Raw genomic sequence first — 27147 nt, 5'->3', positions numbered from 1 at the left:
CAAATAGTGCCACCAAATCTTTAAGGCATGAACAATAGCTGCTAATTCCAGGTCCTGGATAGAATAATTCTTCTCATGGACCTTCAGTTGCCTAGACGCATAGGCAATCACCCTACCATCTTGCATCAACACCGCGGTGAGGCCAATACGTGATGCATCATAGAACACAGTGTAAGACTCTGAACTTGTAGGCAACACCAACATTGGGGTTGTGGTCAAAGCAATCTTGAGCATTTGAAAGCTCTCCTCACACTTCTTAGTCCTTCTGAGCACCCTTTTGGGTCAATCTAGTCATAGGTGCAGCAATAGATGAGAAACCCTCTATGATACGACGGTAATACCCTGCCAAACCAAGAAAACTCTAGATCTCCGTAGCTGACAACGGTTTGGGCCAACTTTGCACTATCTCAATCTTCTTAGAATCTACCTTGATCCCCTCACTTGACACCACATGACCCAAAAACGCCACTGAATCAAGCTAGAATTCGCACTTTGGAAATTTTCCATACAACTTATTTTCTCTTAAGGTCTGTAGCACAATCCTCAAATGTTTCTCATGATCCTCCCAGCTCCGGGAGTACACTAAGATGTCGGCAATAAATACAATGATGAATGACTCAAGATAGGGTTGGAATACACTATTCATCAAGTTCATGAATATTGTTGGGGCATTGGTCAGCCCGAATGACATCACAAGGAACTCGTAGTGACCATACCGAGTCCTAAAAGCAGTATTCAGAATATCCGTATCCCGAATCTTCAGCTGATGATAGCCTGACTGTAAATCAATCTTTGGGAACACTCTAGCACCCTATAGCTGATCAAATAGATCATCAATGCATGTTAATAGATACATGTTCTTCACTGTAACCTTGTTCAACTGCCTATAATCAATACACATGCTCATAGAACCATCCTTCTTCTTTAAAAACAAGACCAGAGCACCCCAAGGTGACACATTGGGCCGAATGAAACCCTTATCAAGCAACTCTTGCAACTGCTCCTTTAACTTTTTCAACTCCGCTAGGGCCATACGATATAGTGGGATAGAAATGGGTTGAGTACCTGACAACAAGTCAATACCAAAATCGATATCCCTATCGGGCGGCATGCCCCGAAGATCCACCGAAAATACATCTCAATAGTCTCTCACTACCGAAACTGACTCAACGGTAGGAGTATTAAACAATGACATCTCTCACAAAGGCTAGATATGCATCAACCCCCTTCCCAACCATCCGTTGTGCCTTAAGGAAACACACCACCCTGCTAGGAACATAATCTAAAGTACACATCCACTCCAACCGCGGTAAACCTGGCATAGCCAACGTCACCGTCTTGGTATGACAATCAAGAATAACATGATAGGGTGACAACCAGTCCATGCCCAAATAACATCAAAGTCTACCATACTGAGCAACAATAGATCAACTTTTGTCTCAAAACCATAAATAATAACCAAACACGATCGATTCACACGGTCAACAACAATAGAATCTCCCACAAATGTGGACACATAAATAGGAGAACTCAAAGAATCATGAGATATACCCAACTACGGAGCAAAGTAAGATGATACATATGAATAAGTGGAGCCTAGATCAAATAAAACTGATGCATCTCTATGAAAACCCAAAACAATACCTGTGATAACTGCGTCTGATACAACCGCCTTCGTCTTACTCGGAAGAGCATAACATCTGGCCTGGCCTCCGCCTATAGGGTGACCACTAGCCGCCTAACCTCCACCCTTAACTGGTTGTGTAGGTGGAGTGGAAATTGGTGCGGTAACTACGGCTTGAGAAGTTTGGGGACCCTATGGAATACGTGGAGCCAGAGTAATCGGTGGAGGTGCACCCCTCATGAGTCTGGGTTAGTCCCTCACCATATGATGGTGTCACCACACTCAAAAAAAAGCTCTTGAAGGATGTGGCTGCTGAAATTGGCTCAGTCCTGGTCGGCTGAACTGACCGCTTGAAGCACCTTGTATAGGAGGCCTAGGAGTATTCAGAGTACCACTAGAAGCTGGAAGTGCTGAATGAATTGGACAACTCACATAACCTTTACCATGACGGGTTGAAACTAGGGCACGAGCACCATTATACCCACCAGAATCACAAAGCCTCTTGGCCTCCCAGTCATCCCTCTCCTAGCCCCGCATACCCTCCAATATCCGTGAGATCTCTACAATATTTTGATATGGAGTATCTGTCTCCAACTCCTGAGTCAAGCAGAATCTAATACCATAGTTGAGCCCCTTTATAAATCAACGAACTTACTCTCTAACTGTGGAAACCAAGGCGGGTGCATGTCTAGACAAATTACTAAACCTGAAAGCATACTCTAACACGGTCATAGCACCCTACCGCAACTACTCAAACTCCGTGCACCATACATCCTGAAGGCTTTGTGTAACAAACCTCTCGGGAACATCTCTGAAAACTGAGCCCATGTGAGTGAAGCTGCCTTGGCGGGGCTACCGTCCTCATAAGCCCTCCATCACTGGTACGCTGGTCCCGAAAGCTGGAAAGTGGTGAAAGCAACTCCGCCCGTCTTCACTATACCCATGGTACGGAGAATACGATGGCACTTCTCCAGAAAGCCATATGCGTCCTCTATAGCTAGGCCGCTGAAAGTGGGAGGATAGTACTTCTTGTACCTCTCGAGTCTGAGCTGCTCCTCCTCAGATACTGCTGCCCTAACCTCGGGCTGAACTGGGACAACTAGTTACACTAGTATAACCTTTGGGACCTAGTCAACATGGACCCACTACTCTAGGTTACGGGCTACAGGAGTCTGTGCTTCTTACCCAGCCTGATGTGGCTGGTGCAAGTGGAACCAACCCCGCCTGAGCTAGAGTACCAAACATGCTTAAGAACTGGGCGAGAGTCTCCTGAAGTGCAGCGGTAGCAACAGGCGCCTCAGGTGCTTGCCCCCCAACTGGAGCTACTGGTGGCTCCTCTGTCGCAGCTCGGACAGGTGCTCTGGATGTATCACGTGCCCCGCCTCGGCCTCATCCCCGTCCTCGGCCGCTCATGGCTCTAGCAGGGGGCGTGGGTGTCTGATCGTCGTGTTTAGCGGTGCGTGTCTTCACCATCTATGAGAGATTATAAAGACAAAATTTTAAATTTTGAAGTCAACAACTTCGCGCAATAAGGAATCAAAGAAGTGAAGTTTTTCCTAATAGTTCCATAGCCTCTCGAAGATAAGTACAGACGTCTCCGTACCGATCCGCGAGACTCAACTAAACTTGCTTATGACTTGTAACACCAATGAACCTAGAGCTCTAATACCAACTTGTCACGACTTCAATTTCCCTCCGTAGGATATCGCGATGGCACCTAGTCTCTAAGACTAGGTAAGTCTAACATACATGCAAAATTTAACTGAGATAATGATAAAACTTTCAAATTAACCAACCATTATCGTAAAACGACTCCGCAACTCTACAGAACAAAACTCCCAAAGTCCGATGATATTAAGTCACAAGCTCTACAAGGGTATACTGAACATCCCTATACAACAGTATCTATAAAAAGGGAAAATAAAATAGAACTAGATAGAGGGTGACTCCGAGGCCGGCGGACGCCGGCAGGTATACCTTGAAGTCTCTGATCCAAGCTCGACTCACTGGTGCCTAGTTTGATATAAAGTACCTGGATCTGCACAAAAAGATATACAGAAGCGTAGTATGAGTGCACCACAACGGTACCCAGTAACTATCAAGCCTAACCTCGGTAGAGTAGTCACGAGATAAGGTCAAGACCCTACTGGAATAAATAAGAAAACTGAATAGGTATATAATAGTAAGATAATAAAAAATAATGGAAATGATACAATGAAGAAATATAGCAAGAATAACTACATTGAATTAAGTCAATTAAGACCTCACGGAAGAAAACAAAGAATAAAATGCCAAGGAAACAATGCAAACAAAACACAAGTGATGTAATTGAAAGGTATCAACAAGAATCACTACCGAGGTACGGCCTCGTAGTTTCATATCACAGTCTTTCCTAATATCACTGCGGGAGCCTTACATTTAGTTTTGAAAATCATTTTTTTGAAATAGCTACCCGCGTTTTAGCCCACCTTATCACACCGCGTGGCTTCAAGTAGTTCCCCTACTAGCAACACGCGTATCACACCACGTGGCTTCAAGTAGTTCCACTACTAGCAACACACGTATCATGCCCACCTTATCTCACTGCATGCATTTCAAACCCAATCCTTATACCACTGCTTGTGTATTAATATCATACATATCACAAATCGCACCTCAAGTGCCCAATCCCACAACTTGCCAAAGAAATCTACAATTATAGTGTTTACACAATAAATAACCCATGGCTCAACCACAATATGTACAAGAGACTAAACAATAGCAATCGAAAGTGAATAGCTCAACAAGAATGGTATTTAAACAAATTTACAACTTTGCCTCAATGTGAATCATGGCCATTATAAATTCAACACCAAATTCAATAATAAGATATTTCAAGAAATAACAACTTCAAGTAAAGAGACTCAACATTAAATAATGAATAAGGAATTGAGAAAACAATAACTTCAACTAAACATGTAAAGACAATTAGCAAGTAAGAGATAAGACAAGTGTTAACGATGTCAAGTAAAGTATGTGAAGGTAGACTAATGATGGTGAATATAACATTTTATGGCAACTCAATTAAAGGCGTGGAAAGAATATTCATAGCTAAAACCGGTCAACTACAACATTTAGCCTGTGTACACACTCATCACATTGTGTACACAACTTTCACCTATCATAATTAACACAAAACAACACCAATCTTAAGGGGTAATTCCCTCACACAAAGTTATACAATACACTTACCTCAAAATACGCTAACTCAATCCACTAGTAAGCCTTTCCTGCGATTATCCAACTTCGAACGGCTCGAATCTAGCCAAAACAACTTCATACCATAAATACAAACTATAGAAAGCTATTCTGAACAATAAAGTTTCAATCTTTAAAGAGAAACAAAAAGTCAACTGAAAAAGTCAAGATGAAAAATGAAATAAACCCTCGTCTCTAGCCTTTTCTTCCCAGCGATATCTGCTTCTGCGGTCAAACTATCACACCTACGACCCCGCACCTGCGGAATAATCTATCACAGGTGCAGTTCCCACTAAGACCAGGCAAGTTCGCTTCTACGGGGAATAACGTGCACCTGTGCGTCCGCTTCTGCGACCTTAGGTATGCATAGCCCTTTCCACTTTTGCGATGCTTCTCTCGCACAAGCGAGTCCGCACCTGTGGCCATTCCACTGCAGGTGCGGTGACACGAGAACAACAATCCCTCAACAAACAACTAAGTCCAAACTTAGCCCAATTTCCAATCCTATTCACACCCGAGGGCCCCTAGACCCCGTCTGAATATACCAACAAGTTCCAGAATACCTGACGGACCTACTCGAGGCCAAAAATCATGTCAAACAACATCGATTCTACGAATCGCAACCCCATTCAAGGCTATTGAAACTATTAACATCCTACTTCCAAAACTAACGTCGAATCATACCAAAATAACTCTGATTGACCTCAAATTTTGCATACAAGTCATAAATGACATGACGGGCCTATTCCAACTTTCGGAATCAGAATTAGAATCCGACCCCCATATCAATAAAGTCAACTTCTTCTCAAACTTCTCAACCTTCCAAACCTCAACTTTCTAACTTTCGCCAATTCAAGGCGAAAACGATCTACGGACCTCCAAATTAATATCTGGACATGCTCCTAAGTCTAAAATTACCATTTCGGAGTCGTCTATACGAAAGTCAAACTACGATCAATTCTTTCAACTTAAATTTCCAATTTTGGGACTAAGTATCTCATTTCACTCTGAAACTCACCCGAACCAAAACCAAACACCCCCGGCAAGTCACATAACCACGATACGAAATAGAGGAGGAAATAAATGGGGGAATGGGGCTAAAATACTCAAAATAACTAGTCGGGTCATTACATCAGCGTATATTTGTGCTTAGGGATGGCTATCTTTATTATGGTCAATAGATTTGTATTCCACAAGGGAGTTTGCGTGAATTTATAATCTGTGAGTCCCATAAGGGAGGGTTAGCTGGACACTTTGGGAAACCAAAGACTCTACACCTAGTTCAAGAAAACTTCTATTGGCCTAAGAGATTCGGGATGTCAATAAACTGGTTGAAAGATGTGAAACTTGTATAAAGACAAAAAATGCACAAATGCAATTCGCGTCTCCTCTGATAATTCCTACTCAACCTTCATGGAATTTGGGTTAGTCCTTCCAAGGACTCAAAGGGGTAAGGATTTCATCTTCATTGTTGTAGATAGATTTTCGAAGATGGCTCGCTCTATTCCTTTGCGATAAGACCTCGGATGCAACAAATATTGATGATCTCTTCTTTGATAATATTGTGAAATTGCATGGAATACCCAAAACCACTATTTCAGATAAGGATTTGAGGTTCCTAGGTCATTTCTGGAGGACTTTATGGGCTAAACTTGGTACTAAGCTAACACATAGCACTTTTCATTATCCCCAAACTGATGGGCAAACTGAAGTTGACCATCGAAGTTTAGGTGCTTTGCTTCATTGATTAATAAAGAAGAATCTCAAAGAGTTGGAATCGTCACTTCCTACTATTGAGTTTGTTTTCAACAAGTCAACTAACTGCACTAAGGAAAATAGCCCATTCAAAGGCATCTATGGTAAGAAACCTCTAGGACCACTTGATCTTTCTCCTCTTTTAGTTACGCATTCTTTTAGTGGAGATACTTCTGATCAAGTGAAGCAACTCAAGAGACTACATGAGAAAGTTTGGGCACATATCGAGAAGCAAAATGCTAAATACAAAGAAAAGACTAATACGCATACGAAACATATGGTGTTCAAGGAAAGCGACCTGGTTTAGGTTCATATGAGTATGGAGAGACTTCTAAACCGCATGTTTTCGAAATTACAAAAGCGAGTTGATGGACCTTTTAAGGAGCTGTAAAATATTGGTGATAATGCTTATTTCTTGGAGCTTCCCAATGACTTTAAATATCACCTATCTTCAATGTAGCATATCTTTCTCCCTACTATTTCGATGACTCGAGGCCGGGTCCTTTTCAACCAGGAGAAAATGATGAATATACAAATCAAAACATGATGCTAGAGAAGCACAAGTGGAGGCTACATTTTCTACAACAGTGGAGGCTTATTGGGCTCATAAAGGTGCCAATGAATTTGAAAAGTTAGGCCATAAATTTAAAATGCTTATACTAATTAGTCTTAGATCAATTGAGGCCAAGAATCTCAAGAAAAGTCCAAGAATCCATTCAAGATTAGGTCTTCTTTTCCTTCAAGATTTGAATTTCCTTTTCTTAAATATTAGGATTTCCTAATTCTTATTTTAGTAAGATTATATTTATAGTTCTAGTCAAACTAGGATTGCTAGCTGATAGTCCATTCCTACTAGAATTCTTTTTTTCTATGTTAGTTAGGATAGACTTTTTTAGCCTTATTCTTATTCTAGTTTAATTAGGATTAATTTTCCTTAACCTTATCAATTTTACTCATTGTAAGGGCTATTTAAAGGGCTCAATATACTGAAAATAAATATTGGCGATTAGTTGTTCTAAGCTTTTGCTTCAAAAATGTGATTGATCTTTTATTTCGTACTTTTTTCTTTATTCGACGCTTCTTACAATCTTGCGGGATTGAGGAACGAGTAGTTAAGGTTCTTTTCATCTTACATTCTTCTCACGTGAATTTGAAGAACGCTTTCGCTAGTTTTGTGAAAAAATTTAGCGGAGTGCTTTTGTTTTATCTCTCTTCTTTGTACTTGAGAGGTACAAAACCTTGAAGTTACCTTTCCACTATCTTCATTCATGTTTATTTGATTCAGACAGTACTGTATTTATTTCAGATTTGTATTTATCACTCATTAGAGCTCAAGTACTCAGTGACACTAGTTCTGGGGGTTGTATGTTGTGTCGATATTTCTACTTTAGTTTCGACTTTATTGTCTATGTTATGATTATATTTAAGAATTATTAAAGTTATCTCCACTGTAGTTGAGTATTTAGTAATAGTACTAGTCATGGTTCACCTAGCTCGCGTGTTAGGTGCCATCACGATCTTTGGTGAGATTTTTGAATCGTGACATACTTCATTCATTTTGTTCTCCAACCCTATCCTTCCCTCTATTCTGGTTGAAACCACGAAGGCTCTGATACAAAAAAATGTTGAGAAATCAAAATTTTTCCTAACTTTAATTAGTGAATTTTCAATTAAGAACAACACTTTAATAATAGAATGAGTTCTACAAGTTAGAATATTAATACGCCTAATAACGAAGGTATTTCGAAGAATCTTATCCTCAAAATCTGTCAGAGAAAATTCTACCAAATCAATTGTCAGCCTTCCCTTCTTCTTAATGCAAATATAACACAAAATAACTACCTAAGTAGCAAGGTAACTACTAAAAATACATAGTAATAAATAAAGCAGTTATATTTAGGCCTTATTTTCACCCTTCTTCTACTATTATAAACCTTAATAACTAACATATCTAACAGTATACTTATAGTATTAATTGTTAAAGAGAAGATTTTATTTTACTTTAATAGAGTAATCAGAACTCCATGTAGCAATTCGATATACATTCTAAGAAGTTGCATTTTCCTTTATTTTTTTAATAACTAAAACAAATCTTTAATAAAATTTATACAGTTTTTATAGTCTGTATTCATTAATACAAGGTACATACAACATGCGTATCCAAAATCTAGTAGTAGTTATTAAATGGACAAGCACTTATATATAAGAATAGCAACATTCATAACATATACCAATATGTCTGATCATTAGGTTACCTTTTTGTTAATTGGATTAGGACTGTTATTCTCATTACATTTCAAGCATTTACTGCTTTCCCTTGCATATTTTTTTTTAATATACATGCCTACTTTAGCTTTAGTCTATTTAGTCAAAAATCTCATCTTTTTCATACGCCAATAGCCGTCACACTTCCATAGTAGGACCTTCTATGAAGTGATCCTAGGAATCCATAATCGAGGGGCAGAGTCCCATTCATTTACTTTACTAAACATCATGATGGGGACTACCCAATTAAATCTACACAATTATTAGCAAAAGATGGACCTGATTAATGAAAAGCCTCAACAGCCAAGGATAAATACAGAATTCAAGTCGTTAATTGGACTTGTTTATTGTATTGGTATAACGAAACAAAACATCAAAATAACCGTTAAAACATAAAGGTTGAAAAGCTTGTTTGATAGGAAAAACACATCTAATCAATATTTAATATTTGGATGATTAAACGAACTCTCAGAAATTGTGAGTTGTATAAAGTAACTTTATAATCGAAATAGCAACAAACATTAAGAACTTATATTGAAGAAGTACTATAGATGAGTCAAAACACTTGAGTGGGTCTGAATTTGATACTCTCGACATACAGAAATGCGAGAGTAAACAGCACAGGACAGGTAATAGATAGAGTATTCCGAGTCTCATGATAAAATCAAACAGAAGATTGAAGATCCTTAAACGAGCCAGAGAACAAGAAGCAATGCTGCTATATCTCCTGGCTCAGGAAGCTCCTGGTGCCATATGTATAAACATTCAGTCAGCACGAATTTTGTACATTCGATATCAACTGAGTAGAAAAGTTTAGAGCAGAGTTTATGCACTAACGTCCATAAGTAGAATATTTTTGCCATTGGTATCCTCCCCTCATTTACTTCCACAGCTTTCGCAAAGACATATTCTTCTCTGTCTCCTTCTTCATTACCTTGGCAACTGCCATCTCAAAATCTTCTTGTGTCACGTGTACCCTCCTCTCCCTTAGAGCAAACATTCCTGCTTCTGTACACACAGCCTGTAAACAGATCATAAGATGCATCAAAGGCATGGCAAAATATAAGCAAGCGAAGCGTCAGATGGCACAATCAAAGTAGAAGTCACACAAGTCTCTCACATGCTAGATCACAAGTTCAACCGCTAAACTAAGCATGCTCTCAAGCAATCAAAGTGCACATTAAAAGGATATGTCAGATATCAATTAAAGCCAAAAAGACATTTAATCGCTGCACACCTTAAGTTCTGCCCCAGAAGCGCCATTCATCTTCTCAGCAATTTTCTTCAAGTCAATCCCTCGCATCAAGTTCATCTTCCTGGAATGAATCTTCAATATGTCGAAACGGGACTGCAGAATAATGAGAACATAAATGACTAAGATGAATCATCAGAGGGTTATAGAAATAACGATAGAAGGCATGCAGCTCTGTGAGGAAGCAGAGAGGTAGATATTGCCGCATCCTTTCAATCATGTTTAAACACCTCTTGTACTATACTCCCTTCCGTCCTTTTTGTCTGTCGTTTAAGGTTTTGGGTAAAGCCACAGATTAAAAAGACCAGCAGGAGTAATGAAAAAACAAGAAAAGTAAGCAATCACAAAGGGAAGACCTGAGAACCATGAACCGAGTAACAGTATATGAAACCAATGCATACTCATGTTAACATCTTACTGTCTTACAAGCTATGAGGAACCATACCTCTTCATTGGGATTTGGAAATTCGATCTTCCTATCAATCCTTCCTGGTCTCAGGAGTGCTTGATCCAGAATATCTATACGGTTTGTAGCCATCAAAACCTGTAGCCAGGACCCTTCTTTTTCAGCTTAGCAATCTCAGAATAATACACTTGTAAACTAGGCAACATGCAAGTGATCCAGATTGACAAAACTTGCCTTAATTTTGTTTGATGCCTCAAATCCATCGAGCTGATTAAGAAGCTCCAACATTGTCCTCTGCACTTCACTATCACCGTTGCCACTTCCTGATTCCATTCTAGCAGATCCGATACTGTCTATTTCATCCATAAAAATGATAGAAGGAGCATGTTCCCTGAAATACATTCAAGACCAGGCTTTTCTAAAGCTAACTGTATAACAAGAGAGCGAAAATGAAGCACTGAGGTCCATAGACCCAAAACAGAAAAAGCAAAAATTGTTCAAATAATTTTACCTACTTCTCCAGAATAGGAATGTCCAGCAGTTTTTTGGGAAGTTTTATAAAGTTAGCAGTTTTTATGGTATTACAAGCTTCATGCCCCAACTTTCAAGCAACAAGATAGTTTCAGATATTAGACATCCATGAATTCTTATTCATGGAGCACAAATGGCCTAGGGTGTCTGTGAACTTTTGTGGTTACAAAAACTGCTAGAGGAATTGAGATTGTCTGAAAACGGGAAACTTTCCTTATTTAGTGATAACAAGGCTGCAATTAGTATAGCTCATAATCCAATCCAGTATGATCGAGCAAAGCAAGTTGAGATTGATTGACATTTGATCAAAGAAAAAGTTACAAGTGGCATCTTAAGTTCGTTCCATGTGTTATCAGAAAAGCAGCTAGCTGATATGTTTACCAAAGGTCTCAACAAACGGACTTTTCAAACACTGGTTTGCAAGTTGGGCATGTGCGATATCTTTGCACCAACTCGAGGAAGGGTGTTGATTAATTAGAGATTTCCTAGCTCAATTGTAGGAGTAGATTGATTCTAGAATATTTCCTTCACTATAATTAATTGTAATTGATTGTCTTTCCTTATTTAGTCTTAGGACTTATTGTATAAATACCTATTCTCATGGGATGTAAAAATACACACAGAAATACAAGAAGCCTTCTTCTTAAAATCTTCAAGCTGGCATACTTGTGCATTTCATCCATATCAATCACGAATAATGAAAGAATGAAAAAGCACATCTGCAAATAGGCACACCTAATACATGAATATTCATGCTGCCTACTGCAAAAAACCCTCCCTTTTTCTCTGTCGCCCACAAAAATTAACAAATTGCAGTAATATATCATAGGCTAACCCAATGTAAGGATCAAATTTGACCTTAGCAGCTCAACATAGTGAGCTAGAAATGGCTGTCCAATGATTTGGATGTAATAAGATCAGAAAGATGCATGACAGAACTGATTATGTAATAAAAGTTGTGGACATTAGAGATACATATGTGTTGAGTACTCAAGCTACAATGAAACTTAACCTGGCCATAACAAAGAGTTCTCGCACCATACGAGAACCTTCTCCAATATATTTCTGCACCAACTCAGAACCAGAGACCCGAATGAAGGTACAATCAGTATGATGTGCAACTGCCCTCGCCAACAATGTTTTTCCAGTACCTGGAGGCCCGTAAAGAAGCACTCCCTTCATTAGAAAAGGAGGAGATAGAATAAGCACACATAAATTTGTCCAACCACTGTTATGCTTAAATACTGATGGAAGAAATGGAGAAAACATGGTATATGGTGAATAACTGAATATACCTTAGGTTGAGCTATTCCAAGAGACTCAAACAGCTCAGGATGTTTAATGGGAAGCTCAATAACCTAATGCATAAAAGGCCAAAGTTCAAAAAGGTTACACAAATGTACAATGCATCAAAGACCAAGGTCTCAGGATAGATCATAAAACTAACTAAACGCAATAACACAATGAAGGCAAAACCTCCTTAATCTCTTTAATTTGCTGGTCAAGGCCACCAATCATGTCATAAGTGGAATCAGGCACTTTCTCAACTTTCATTAGGTTGACCAAAGGATCCACTTTGCTGGGCAAAATTAGATGGAGAACATAGATGTCATTGCGGAGGGCTACTCTGGTTAATGGAGTAATCTTTGTAATGTCAATATTCTTATCAATATCAACAACATATTTTCCTTCAGGATGAACCTGGCACATAACACAAAGATAAGAAAATAAGCATATGGAAATTAATTATAGATGTATAGAAAAGAGGGATAAAGAGGTATGAAAACTATCAACATTTCAAGTTGAATAAGTATTGGTAAGTGGATCCACAGAAAACTATAGAAACACTGCATCCTAATCATTGTGCGACGCGCAAGGCTTTTTCATGGAGTTCTGACTGATATAGAGTAGAAATTAACAAGCTTCAGTAATTCTTTTTGATAAGGAATTAACAAACTTCAGTAATCATTCACATTTTTATGTAAGGGAGGATATTCTGCACTGTAGCCTAGTATCTTTGCTCCTCAACCCAGCTTCTAAAATTTTCTTTCGTCATCCTTCATTTTTGCATTACGATCCAAACAAAAATAGCAGTAACAAAATTACTTTGGGTTACCAAAAATTAGAGCAGATTAATAAACTCAATGAAGCAAAATCATTTCTGCCCATACCCTATGAATAAGTAATAAATAATAAAAGGTTCTCATCATCACCCTCTTCTAGGAGGTCATGTAAAAGCTACTTGATAACATTTATTTAGATCAAAATTTGAAACAGACAGCGGATGAGAATCTTAAAATATAAGTTGTTTATATTCATCATAATTCATATAGAGCACACACATGGAATGGCACGCTTATCATTGTCTCATAATTGTTTAAATTCTCTCCAAGCAGAGGTGGAAGGTAAACAAATATTGAATGACATGCTTTAAAGTTTAATAAAAAGGTAGAAACATCTTTTAAGGCTTTGTTATTCGTTCAAATACTATCATGAGGCGTTGAAAGAGGGCAAATACAAGCAGCGATAAGATAACTGTTATTCAACGCAACTATTAAAGAATTGAATTTGTCACCATTAATGCTGGAGGGAAGAAATAGAAATAAAAATTATGATGGACAGTCAGACACAATAAACCAAAGGAGGATCAACATTAAGATAGAAACCCAAACAACTCATGAAGTGGGAAATAAGATCATTAAGTCAAGGAATAAGCTCCTGAGCATAATAACATATCAACGTTAAAACTTAAGCTGAGATGACCATTTATTGCCCCAGTCAACTCAAAAAACCATTACAACCTTTCATCTGTGACGATGGTCTTCAAAAGCATAATATGCTTTTAACTTGTTGTATAATTTTTTTTTGAATTGGTAACTATTGTATATATTAAAAACATCAGTACATAGGTTGCACTGAAAACCAGATTTACATGGAGAGGATTAGTAGATGTTCTAATTCGAGACCTAGCAAGATCCTAGTATGTCTATGATTGTCAATATATCTTCTATGTAAATCTGTTTGCACCAAAAACAAAAAAGAAGAATACAATTGAGTTTGATCTTCTGCACTGGATTGCTTCTATCTTCAAAACATCTATTGTTCCTTTCCCTCCAAACTGTCAACCAGATACAAGTCGGGACAGTCCTCCATCTATCTTTACTAGTTGCTTCAGCTCCAGCTTCTTCCCAGCTATAAAGGACATCTTTAAGCATGTATGGCATTGACGATGAAATACCCCTAAGACTAATAAAGATTTTCCATAGTTGGTCTGTAATCTTGCAATGTAGAAACAAATGTGTGACAGTTTCAGCATTTTCCCCGCACAGAAAACATCTTGAGCACAGAGAAATTCCCCTTTTTATGAGATTATCCTGGGTTAATACCGCCTCCTTTGCTAGTAGCCAAGTGAAGCAAGCTACCTTGTATGGAATCTTTGTTTTCCATATATGTTTCCAAAGCCATGGGTCCACCTGTTGATTATTATGATTCAAAATCTTATATGCATCCTTCACCCGGTAAACCCCTCTGTTGTGCCTCTTCCACCAAAGTGAATCAAAACCTTCCTGTAATCCTTTAAATGCTTCCAGCTCTTTGTAAAGGTCAGCTAATCTTGTTATCTCCCAGTCATTCAACTGTCTTCTTAGAGCGATTTCCCATCCTTGATGACTCCTCATATCAGCTACTGTCTTATGCTGGTTTTGTGCTAAACCAAACATATCGGGGTATCTTTCCTTTAAGCTTCCGTTTCCTAACCAATTATCATTCCAGAATGATGTGTTCCTTCCGTTGTTCCCTCTTATGGAGGAGTGATTATTCATTATAGGCCAAAGTTCTCTGATGGATTTCCACACACTTACTCCATATGATGTTCTGACTTTTTTTGACACCCAGTTATTTTCCTCACCATACTTTGCTTTGATCACTTTGTCCCATAAAGATTGGGGTTCTTGAGAGTACTTCCATAACCATTTCATTCTAAGAGCCTTGCTATGATTCTTCAAATTCCTTATTCCTAAACCACCTTGTTTTTTATCCATTGTGAGTGTCTTCCATTTAACTAAATGGAAGACTTTTTTCTCCTTATTACCTTGCCAAAGGAATGATCTTCGGAGTTTGTCCAATCTCTGTAAAATGCCAGCTGGAATTGTGAACAAAGACATCATATAAGTAGGAAGTGAGTCTAATACTGAATTGATTAGAACTAGCCTGCCCCCCAAAGATAGGTATTGTGATTTCCATCTTGACAGCTTCTCACACTTTTCTATGACTAAATTCCAGATTTCTTTTGATTTGGATCTTGCACCAAGAGGCATCCCAAGGTAAACAGTTGGTAGGGACCCAACTTCTCCTCCCAATATCTGTGTCAGTTGCTCCATGTTGTTAACTTCATTAATGGGAAAAATATTGCTCTTTCTCCAGTTGATGTGTAATCCTGACTCCCTCAAATAAGACCAAAATGATTCTTAGGAATCTAAGTTGGTCCTTTTCGGCATCACAGAAGACTAGAGTATCATCAGCATATTGGAGATGTGTGATTTCTAGATTGTTTGCCCCACTCCTGTTTACCTCAAAACCTTTAACCCATCCACTGACTTTAGCCGTTTTGATCATGTTGTTCAATCCTTCCATGGCTATAATGAATAGAAACGGAGATAAAGGATCACCTTATCTTAGACCTTTGTGTGAATGGAAAAAACCTTTACGAGATCCATTTATGAGAATGGAGAATTTTACAGTAGATATGCAAAATTTCATCCATCTATTCCATTTTTGCCCAAAACCCATTAGTTCTAACATTCTGAGTAGGAAGCTCCAATTTACATGATCATAGGCCTTCTCAATATCTAATTTGCATAAGATTCCAGGTTCCTTCTTTTTTATTCTTGAATCCACAGCTTCGTTGGCAATCAACACAGCATCTATTATTTGTCTTCCTTTGATGAAAGTCATTTGTTGAGCATCGACAATTTTCCCTACCACCCTCTTAAGTCTTTCGGTTAAGACTTTTGAGAGTAATTTGTAGAAGTTCCCTATCAGACTGATCGGTCTAAAATCTCTCAATTCTTTCGCACCTGTCTTCTTTGGAATCAAATCTATATATGTTGCATTGAAGCTTTTCTCAAACATCTCCTGAGAATAGAAGTTGTTGAAGGCCGCCATGATGTCTTCCTTCAAAATGTCCGAACACTTTCTGAAAAAAACCATTGTGTATCCATCCGGACCTGGGGCCTTGTCACTTGCACACATCTTCAGACAGGTCAAAACTTCTTGTTCCTCAAAGTTACTCTGTAAAAACTCTCTTTCTGATTCAGAAATTCTTGAACTATTTTCGAAACTGACTGTTGGTCTCCACTCTTCAGGTTCTTTGTATAACTCCTTGTAGAATTCAGTTATCTCAATCTCTATTCTGTCTGGATCCTCGACTAATTCCTGTCGAATCATTAGTTGATCAATGTTGTTGTTTCTCTTGTGTGCATTTGCAGTACGATGGAAAAATTTTGTATTCTTGTCCCCTTCTTTGAGCCACAGAGCTCTTGATTTTTGTCTCCATACAATTTCTTCATTCTTGAGTTGTTCCTCAATCTCCATTAGAGTAGCTGTTTTCCTCACTGATTCCTCCTCTGTCAGCGCTCTTAGTTGTTGTGTTGTCTCAAAACATGCTAGTTGACTTAGCAATTTTGATTTTTGCAGTCCCAAATTACCTTCATAAACTCTGCTCCATTCTTTTAGCTTGCCCTTGAGAGCTTTTAACTTGCAAGCTAAAATGTAATCTGGTCTTCCTGAGAATTCAAAAGATGTCCACCAGTCTCTAATTTTGTCATCAAAACCTTCCACATTCAGCCACCAGTTTTCAAACTTAAAGTATGATTTAGCTTGTTCCCACACACCACAGTATAGAGCCACAGGTGAATGGTCCGAAATCAACCTTTGTTGGATAGTTTGCTTGATGTTTCTGAAGCTTTCATCTCATTCTTCTGAAATGAGAAATCTATCGATTTTTGAAGCGGCTGTATGATTGTCCCCTTTGAACCAAGTATAGTAGCCTCCTTCAAGTCGTAGATCTATCAACTCCATATCTTCTATAAAATCCGAGAATTCCACCATCGCTTTGGACCTCCTTGAACATTCCCATTTTTCAGAAGGGTACCTTGTAACGTTAAAATTGCCACAAACCGCCCAAGGACCTTCCATCAATCCCCTCACTGCACCAATTTCTCTCCATACTATTTTCCTTTCTATTCTACAATTTGGAGCATACACTCCTGTTATGTGACATTGAAAATTCTGTAAAAGAGCCTCAAACTTGCAAGTCAAAGTGTATGCACCAGTCTGTAACACCTCCGCTTTCCATACTCTGCAATCCCATAATAACAAAATCCCCCTCTCGTGCCGCTAGCTTCTAAACTTGCATACCTCACCCATCTACCACCCCATATTTGACTGACTATTTCCTTAATATCCCCCTCCACTTTTGTCTCTTGCATGCATATAATGTTTGCCCTCCAGTTCTGCACTTGACTTTTTATGATCTCCCTTTTCTTCTTGTCGTTTAATCCCCTTACATTCCAGGAAATTACTTTGATCTTCATATTGAAATGATTGATAGATCTCTTCCCCTACTCCTTTTCCCGTCACTCTTGAATTTGACATCAAACGAAGTTAAACCTTTTAATTCCAGTGATCCTTTGAATCTTTGTTTCTTCACCGCCAACTCTGTCTCCACCCTTCTAACCTGTCTACAACTGTCAATTTGCATTAACAACTCCAATACTTCTTCTTCATGGCCTTGAAAATCTACTCCAAACATTTTCCCCAATTTGATCATATTTTGATGGACTCATAGTGTTGCATCCATGTCTTTATCCATTAATGGATTGTGTTGTTGAACTGCTATAGGATTCACCTCCTCGATTTCCCAATCTTGGATAGAGCTAAAGTGTTTTAGTTGTTCCAAAGCACTTCCAACTTGATCTTCCCCCATTTTTGTGTTTGTGCTCTGCTCCCCTGCCTTCTGTTCCAGTCTTGCTATCTCTGCTCCACCTTCTGGCTGACTGCAATTGTTAAGTGTTGCCTTTGGCATACTTTCAAGGTTTTCATTGGGGATTGGGTCCCCTGGAGCGGACTCTTTTGCCCCAGGTAAGAAGGTCCTCCCATTTCCTCAATACAAGGCTTCAGCCTAATATCATTAGAAAACTCACACGAGAGATCATTAAAAATGACTTGTGCAGCCAAGTCGGAGTCATAGGATTTCAGCTCGTTGTTTGTCGCTTTACTGCTCTGATTCATCGAACTCGAACCTTGTGTAAGTTGCACATTTGTCTTTCCTTTATCAGTGTTTTACAATATGGTGCACCCCACTAGATTGTTCAAATATCTCTCTATTTCAAAACATTGTTCGTTTTCTTGCATCTTCAGCTCATATCTTGTCTGTCTTTCAGCCCAGATTGGGATGAAAAATTTGATACCGTTTCTTTCAATCCCAACCTCATTGGGAGTCTTTCTGCCATCACCAACAATTTTAATTCTTGCCCACTTAAGATGATTTTTGAGATCAGTTTCTTCTTCAGTAGCTATCCATCCCCCACAGATATCTCCTATTTCTTTGAAGATCTTTTGTGACCATAGATGTAAAGGAATACCCATGGCTCTAATCCAGCATGTTTCCTCAATTTGTGAGTTTGGAATGCATCCAGCAGTATGACTCCACCATTCCAGATGAAGCTTGAACTTTTTCCAACTCCATTCTCCTTGCATAATCTGCTCCGCCATGAATCTGTTTGGAAATTCAAAAAGAAACATATTGCCTGTCATTTCATACATGTTTACTCCATATGCTTTGTTCCATGACGCACTAGCCCATCGCCTTATGTCTGCTAAAGTGGGTCTCTCGTTGATTTCTTTCCCAAAAAACCCGACAATGCATCTTTTTAGTAAACCAGAATCTTCGCTACCTGTCGGTTCCACAACAAAGATATCTCCATTGTTTATGCTGACCTTTGCCTCTCGAAGGGTATTGGATTGCCATTTACTCTCCTTGATTGCTTTGACATAAGGGTAGTTGTCCACAGTGATTCTAGGTGGGGCTGTGGGATTCATTTTGGGGGTCTGATGTATGAATATTTCTATCTTAGCTGCTATGTCTTTCCAACCTGCATTCAAAGCTAACTCTGGAATTATAATAACAGACCTCTTTTCTCCCTTCAGTGACAGAATGCTCATGTATCTTCCATGAACGTTGAATTTCCTGGTACAGAAATGTTCTGTCATATGTTCCTTGTACTTCCATCACTTCACTAAATTCATTTGATCTGTTGATGCTTCTTTAAGTACAAAACAAATCCATTACATTGCCTTTTTGCCCATGGATGAACGTCTCATCATGCTGCGACTTCTCTCCACCCATTCGAACCATACATCTTTGTTGGAATTCCATCTGGTGATGTCAAAAGATTTGAATCCTGCGTTGAAATAAATCCGGTTGTCTCCCATATTGTACCACCCAGCTGCTCAGGTTATGTAAACTATAAGGAGTGTTTGATGGTAATCACAGTTGAGCTGTTGATGTAAAAGATACTGAAATCTGGACTAAACAGAGGTTCCCCGCTCCCCGAAAAAAATAAAAGTCGCCGGAAATCTGAAAAAATTGTACAGATCTGGTCGGAATTATCAGTAGAGGAAGCTGTCCAAAAGAAGTTTTTTGAAACCCTGCCGGAAAAGGGCTCACACGCCCGGCGCGTGGCGATTAGGTCGTCGGTAGGTGCCGCGCGTGGTAGCGCGTGGCAGCTTCTTCGTCGGAAAAATTTCAGTGGAGTGGTCGGAATTTTGGGGGCTTTCTAATGGTGTTCATGGAAACCTAAGATTCCTTGTTCCCAGGCTCCTCGGGGAGTGTGCCTGAGAGCTTGACAGTAACTTATTGTATAATTTAGAGCCTCATCTTTCATTGCAATCACATAAGCACTTAAAAAGTTTTGATATAATCATGTTTGTGAAGTCATCCCACACAATGCTCCAAAAATGCAAGTTGTGTAGATAACTTCTTTTTTTTTTTTTGGTCGCTGAAATATGCATACATATGTGTATCTGTGTGTGTGCACTAACTAAGAGAATATGCATTTCAAGTCAACTATTTTAGTGTGATCACAGAAAATCCCCTCATTCCCGCCACCTAGGAAGACCTTCAGGGGCAAAAACTATTCCTTTTAGCAGAAAAAGAATGCAAATCAATTCGACAAAAAAAGAGCTATTTCATTCATCTACAAAAACAAGCACTAAGCGAGCAAATTGCTAGCAAGCAAGTCAATCAAGCACAACAACAACAACAACAACTACCCAGTAAAATCCCACATAGTGGGTTCTGGGGAGGGTAATGTGTACGCAGACCTTACCCCTGGCCCGATCGGGACAGAGAGGCTGTTTCCGATAGACCCTCGGCTCGATAAGACGAAAACAGAGTAAAAAAAAATTTAAAAAAAATAAAAAAAAGGAGAGAACATGAAACATAAATGGTTGTTGCTACATGCATTAGTAACGTAAACATCACCGCGAACAGTGCGCCGCTAAATGAACCAACAGCAACATTTCCCAAGGAAAAACTCACAGAAGGGAACCAAAAGCACATGAACCTTAAATGATTGTGGATATGCATTAGGAAAATAAACATTGACAGGATGCCAAGGGAAAGCTCACAGGAACTTCTGTAATATGAAAGCATGTGTTTGACAGATTTTATATGGTAGGAAAAACACTTTGAATTTCACAGATAACAAGAAGTTTTTCCTTTCTTGGATAAGTAAGAAAATGACAAGGTTTAGATGCATTACTTACTTTAACTAAAACTTTTGACTTCCCCATCACTTTAACAACTTCACCAACATATGATCCAGGCTCCTGAAGCAATTGCAATTCTTCCTTAAGCATTCTCACTGGGCATACACATAGAAGAAAACACATCTTATGAGCCAAACAGAACACTGTCCCGTTCATAGACTGTAAAATTCCAAATTACAACTCAAAACGACAGGCATCAAAAAAAAAATACACCAATTTAAACTAAAATATCAGAAGGGTAAAATAGAAAATAGGATCTCTATAAAAGAGGAAAGAATGACAACTCATTCTTCTTGTTTAATCATCGGAATTAACTGGAAGTTTTTGGGGTCCATTAACACAGTGGAAGCAGTTACCGTGCTAAAAATAGAAATTGTTGGCTTTAACTTGAAAATTCATAATATAATAACGATTTCAGTTCAGATCAAATTCACATAGCAATGCAGTACGCGTAGCAAATAGCCCCCAAACGTAAACAGGGAAGGAATTTCTAAAATACAGACATCTAGGTTTAATAAAGTTCCGGTTTCGAGAATTGGAATGAACCTTTGGAATTGAGCTCATTGCGTTGGGCTTCAAGTCGATTGAGATTGTGAGTCTTGAGCCGGACCTGAAGCTGGAGATCATGGATATGCTGCATATAATACTGTCTCAGCCCTTCTCCTTGCTTCGTTCCTTTTGCCGCCGAACAACAACTCTCCTCTCTCTCCGTCTCCGTCTCCGTCCTCCTCTTCGCTACTTCCGCTGACGCCATTGTATTCAATCAAAGCAGTGCTTCTGAATAGTTTGGAGCAAAAGTTTCTTAAATATCACTGCTTCTTTTCTTGTTCGAGGGAAAAACATTAAGGGGTCGTTTGCAAAAATAATTTGGGATAAAAATTTAGTAATGTATTATAAAAATAATACCGGAATAATTTCTGATGATAAGTTATTCCAGAATAGTGAACTTGATAATACAAGGATTAATATAATATATCAATCAGCCAATAAAAATAATATTAGCATAATTTCAATATAATTAATCTCGGTATAGCTAATCCAATCATAAATTATTTTCAAACCAAACGACCCCTATGTGAATTACAATCCCTACTTTGTAGTTGCTTATTATCTAGTTTTTTTAATATCTATCTATATAAATTATGAAAAGGGGTTAGATTTACCATTTTAGTTATACTATTCGTCTAATGCACCTTTATAGTAACCAAAACACTAACCCCAACCAATCAGGCATGGCCACATCCCCACCCTCTCTCCCCATCGGAAAATCACCGCAACCTCCAGATACATCACAAATAGCGTCAACCAACGCTATGGAGGAAGACAAATCAGAACCAATCTCCTTAAAAGAAGTCCTACTGGACAAAAATCTTGCGTACTCTTCAAGCTATGACCCGCTTCAATCCAGTGGCCTTACACAAGCTTTTGAACTAAATTCGGGAAACATACCGATCCCTTTGTCTATTGAGGACAAAATTAGACTGTATAAACCCTGGAAACACTCCTTGATCATTAAACTATTTAGGGGGGAAATCCCACATCACCTACTCAAGGACAAACTCTCCAATCTATGGAAACTAGAAGAACCCCTTACCCTAATTGAGCCTAGGATGGGAGTTCTTCATCGCAAAATTCAATACATAAAAGAGCATGAGTAAAGTTCTAAGTGAGGGTCCTTGGTTTGTGGTAGGGCACTTTCTGTCAATCCGCAGAAGGGAACTAAATTTTGTTCCGGCACCATCCAAGCTTGCCATAACGGCGGTTTGGATCAGACTTTCACAATTGCCAACGAAATTCTATGACACAGTCATTCTAGAACAAGTAGGCAACAAAGTGGGCAAGCTCCTGAAGATCGATACATGTACTTCCTCCACCCTAAGAGGAAGATATGCAAGAATTTGTGTCCAATTTCCTCTAGATATTCCGGTGACAACAAAAGTCATTATTGGCACCCACAATCAGGCACTAGTTTATGAAGGGGAAGGGATTCTCTCTACGAGGTACGGGAGAATTGACCATACCATGAGAAGTTGTAAATTCCGAACAATGGTCACTCAAGGAAAGCTCACCAACGGCACCAACAGCGAGGACAACCCAAAGGATCAGATCTCTGAGTGGCGCACAGTCACCTTCTCAAAACACAGACGCCAACCTCACAAGGCCACCCAAAGCAACTCCCACGTAAAGAGGTTTGATGCCTCATCAAGTAAGTTCCTTGACCCCAAAAAATTTTCAGACACAAATTCCGGCAACCGGAACCCTAAATACAAATGGTCAATAGATGACTTGGGGCCCAATGGACTACCATTCCACACGGCCAAAATACAGATGCTATGGGGCTTGTTGGACAGCCTAACCATGATGGCAAATTCGGGTTACATAGTCTACAAAAATTGGGCCTGAATCACATCGGCCCATCGCTTCTACAACCCGCAAGCCAAAAACACGCCAGCCCAATACCACGAATCTTTGGGCTAAAAAGGCATTTTGATGCCAATGCAACGTTGACCAAAGATCCCTCCCCTGGGATTAAGGGCGCGTGTATTGGAAAAAGGGAAAAGGTGTATCAGGATCAAGGAGAAGGGATGGAACCCACCAACAATTTGGCTATTGCCCCCCCTCCCCCCAAATCGAGTAGTATCTCTGCTCTTGATATTTACCCATATTTGGGTAATTATACCCTAACATCAAACCCCCTAATAATCATTCTACAGTGGGCCAGCCATCCAACCCAACCACATTTTCCCCCAAACCCATACTCAAGCACTCATCTACAGTGGGCCAGCCATCCAGCCTAATAACCCAACCACACTCTCCCTCAAACCTACACTCAAGCACTGATCAAACCACCCCGTCTACGCACCTCTCAATAGAGGAAATCCAATGCCTAGGGGAAATCGGTCTCATTTGCTCATCAGTAAAGTGACACTCCATCAAGATTGAGCAAAGATCTTAATTGGCACTTCACATATTCCAACAGCCCCCAAATGGTTTATACCAAGGCAACTAAAGAGATGCCTTCTTTCCCTAGCTCAACCAGAGAACTTCCCCAAAATTCTCCTCTCAATGTCGACTCCAAGCAACCTAAACCCTCCACTGAACAACCACCCTCTAACCATGTCCACTATCCCATTACCACCCAACTCGACGCCGGAGTTGTGGATGGAGATGGCCCTGCAAGGCCACTCTCCAAAATTTACACATGATGGTTGGTCCAGTACCCATCTCCATCACCATCCAGGACCCCCCCCCCGTTACTTGGCACGACTAGCAACCCAATTACTGCATCAAGGCATATCCAACGTTGGACACCAGCTATGGCAATCCACACTTCTCCAAGCCCAGTACATGAGTACTCAACAGCCTCTCTCAGTGAAAGAGCTCAACTCCCTCATGGGCCAACTATGCCAAACAATGCTTTTCTTTCCTCTGATGGATCTGAATAATCCCCTCCCATCTCCAGCCTTTACAATATGGCCCCAAGTGAACCAATCTACTCCCACACCAGTGAATTCCCAGTCTCACCCACCAACAAATCAAAATGCAGCAATGGACCTGCCAATAAAGGAGAAAACTCAAACCCTGGGTTATCTCAAAGAATATAACGCAGACCTAGAAAGCATCTTGGAAAAGCTTGGAGTCCCAAAAACATCAGTCCTCCTCATGTAGGAGGCAATGGTGATCGAGTTCAAAGAGCAGTGCGGAGAAATGCTTATTTCTCTCTGCCCCAAAAAACTAGTAAGCTGCAAGCTAATTCTCCAAGTTACATCATCTACAAGCTTAGGAAACTCAGTAGTTGCAATAAGCCCTGTAATGGGAGAAGTGAAACCAACCCCAGTGGTAAAGGGGAAGGGACTCAAGAGGTAAACCCCAACTCAAAACCACTTGCTGATGAACTTCTTAATATAGAATGCGAGAGGAGCCAACAATGCTGAATTCCACAGACACTGCACCTCCATGGTGAAACTGCACAACCCGGCCGTCCTTGTCCTCCTGAAGATAAGAATGGCTAACCACACGTACCTAACTGCTGAGCTTCAATTCTCAGCTCAATTCCAATCCCCTCATGTTGGCCAATCAGGAGGAATTGTAGTGATGTGGAAAGAAGACCTAGTTACGCTTGAAGAGGTTGGTATCACTCCCCTGGGTGTGCATGCAATGATCAAGGTAAGCCCCAATCACCCTAAGTGGTTTTTCTCTACTATCTATGCTAGCCCTCATTTACAAGATAGAATTAGATTATGGTAAGCCCTTAGAATATGGCCTCTACCTATAAAGGTAGTTGGCTTGTAGGAGGGGACTTCAATGAAGTCCTAAATTCCAGAGATAAGCATGAGAGTAATAGCATTAGTGCTAGTAGAAATAGCCGTTTACGGAGATGCCTGAACCACTGTAAATTAGTTGACTTAGGATTCAAAGGCTCAAAGTATATGTGGTCCAACAAGAGGTACACCAATAGGCAGGACCTTATCCTTGAGAGGTTGGATAGGTAGGACTAGATTAAGTCTTTCCCAGAAGCCTTAGTTACCTACCTTCCTAGGACCCACTCTGACCACTGCCCTCTTATTTTAAGCATCACTAGTACCCAACATAGTGATCAATGTAGACCATTTAGGCTAAAGACAATGTGGTGTGGTCATCCAGACTTTCACAACATTGTGCACATCAACTTCACCTCCACAAATGACCTGTTGGAAGCTACCAACACTTTTAAGGCAAATGCGACCACATGGAACAAATTAGTGTTTGGTAATATCTTCCATAAAAAGAAGCACATTTTAGATAGACTGAATGGCATTCAAAAAGCAAGTGCTTACCCTTTCAGCTCCTTCTTACAAAACCTAGAATCCAATCTCCAAGCTGAATACTCAGCAATCCTCCAAAATGAGGAAGACTTTTGGAAACTGAAATCCGAAGTCGATTGGCTTTGTCAAGGTGATGCCAACACCAAATTCTTCCGCACTACCACTCTTAACATAAGGAGGAGGAATAGGATCCTTAGATTGACTAATGAGGTGGGTAACTAAATCACTTACCCTAAACTCATCAAAGAGGCTACCATATCCTTTTTTTCAGAATCTCTTCACCACATCCTACACTTCATCCACCCATAAGAGAGTTCACGGTGAAAATACTCATCAAATTCTAACTGACAGCATGAGAAAGGCCCTAGACCAACCACTTAGAACCTCAGAAATTAAAGTAGCCATGAACTCTTTCAAACCACTCAAGGCACCTGGTCCTGATGGGCCGCACCTATTTTTTTACTAAAAATACTAGTCTATCCTATCAACCCAAGTCAACCAATTCTGCCACAAAGTCTTTACCACCTCAACCATGCTATTTGAAGTTAACAAAACACTCATGTGTTTGATCCCTAAATGCTAGAATGCTACCCTTCTAAAGAGCTTTAGACCCATAGGGCTGTGCAACACTATGTATAAATTGGCCACTAAAATAATAATTAAAAGGATTAAACCTATCCTTCAAACTATAATAGCGCCATCTCAAGCAAGTTTTCCCTCTAACAGAAGGGCTTCAGATAATGCCATTATTGTTCAGGAATACATCACCCATTTCCAAAAGATGAAAGGGAAAAATGTAAATATGATCTTCAAAATTGATCTTGAAAAAGCATTTGACAGACTTGAGTGGTCTTTCATCGGGGATTCCCTCGTTTTCTTCAACTTCCCTCTTAAGCTAACAAATCTGATCCTCTCCTGCATCTCCACCTTTTTCATATCAATCATGGTAAATGGAGGCCAAACTGAACCTTTCAACCCTACAAAGGGCATTAGGCAGGGAGACCCAATCTCCCAAACCTCTTCATCATCTACATGGAAAGGCTTTCAAGAGACATTGAGCAGTCAGTACCAAGAAAGGAATGGCTCCCAATTACCATTAGTAGGAATGACCCTAAAATCTCCCATCTTTTTTTGATGATGACCTCACTCTATTTGGAAGAGCTACAAAAAAGAACAGTGAAGCTATCCTGACTATCTTAGAGGAATTTAATAATGCTTCAGGTCGAAAGGTCAACTTCCAGAAATCTAAGGTTATCTTCTCAACAAACTGCTATGAGGATTGGGCTAACACCTGCAACTCATTGTTAGGAATTAGGAAAAGCAAGGATTTTGGTAAGTACCTGGGCTTCCCCATCTTCAGTAAGAGACCTACCAACAGAGGCTTCTAATTTATTTTTGACAGTATGAACTCCAAACTAGCATGATGGAAAACCAAAATGTT

The 27147-nt window shown here is 39.6% G+C and overlaps 1 protein-coding gene across 2 annotated transcripts; it reads right to left on the bottom strand.

Moving 5' to 3' along the window:
* Nucleotides 1-9390: 9390 nt before the first annotated feature.
* On the bottom strand, nucleotides 9391-21765 carry LOC104212705 (26S proteasome regulatory subunit 8 homolog A). 2 transcript variants are annotated; one of them, XM_070174466.1, is made up of 10 exons: nucleotides 21448-21744; nucleotides 20899-20996; nucleotides 12547-12771; nucleotides 12366-12428; nucleotides 12083-12246; nucleotides 10774-10930; nucleotides 10579-10677; nucleotides 10119-10229; nucleotides 9719-9902; nucleotides 9391-9624 (listed from the first exon to the last, which is right to left on the bottom strand). In XM_070174466.1, the coding sequence occupies exons 1-9, from the start codon at nucleotides 21653-21655 to the stop codon at nucleotides 9762-9764; spliced, it is 1266 nt and encodes a 421-aa protein (XP_070030567.1). In that variant the 5' UTR covers nucleotides 21656-21744; the 3' UTR covers nucleotides 9391-9624; nucleotides 9719-9761. The 2 variants fall into 2 exon arrangements, with proteins under 2 accessions (XP_070030567.1, XP_070030566.1); XM_070174465.1 differs by having other exon boundaries at nucleotides 9391-9902; nucleotides 21448-21765.
* Between the last annotated feature and the right edge of the window lie 5382 nt (nucleotides 21766-27147).

This window comes from Nicotiana sylvestris, chromosome 5, assembly GCF_000393655.2.
Source record: "Nicotiana sylvestris chromosome 5, ASM39365v2, whole genome shotgun sequence".
Taxonomy (NCBI): domain Eukaryota; kingdom Viridiplantae; phylum Streptophyta; class Magnoliopsida; order Solanales; family Solanaceae; genus Nicotiana; species Nicotiana sylvestris.
This window is presented reverse-complemented; position numbering and strand designations above follow the sequence as displayed.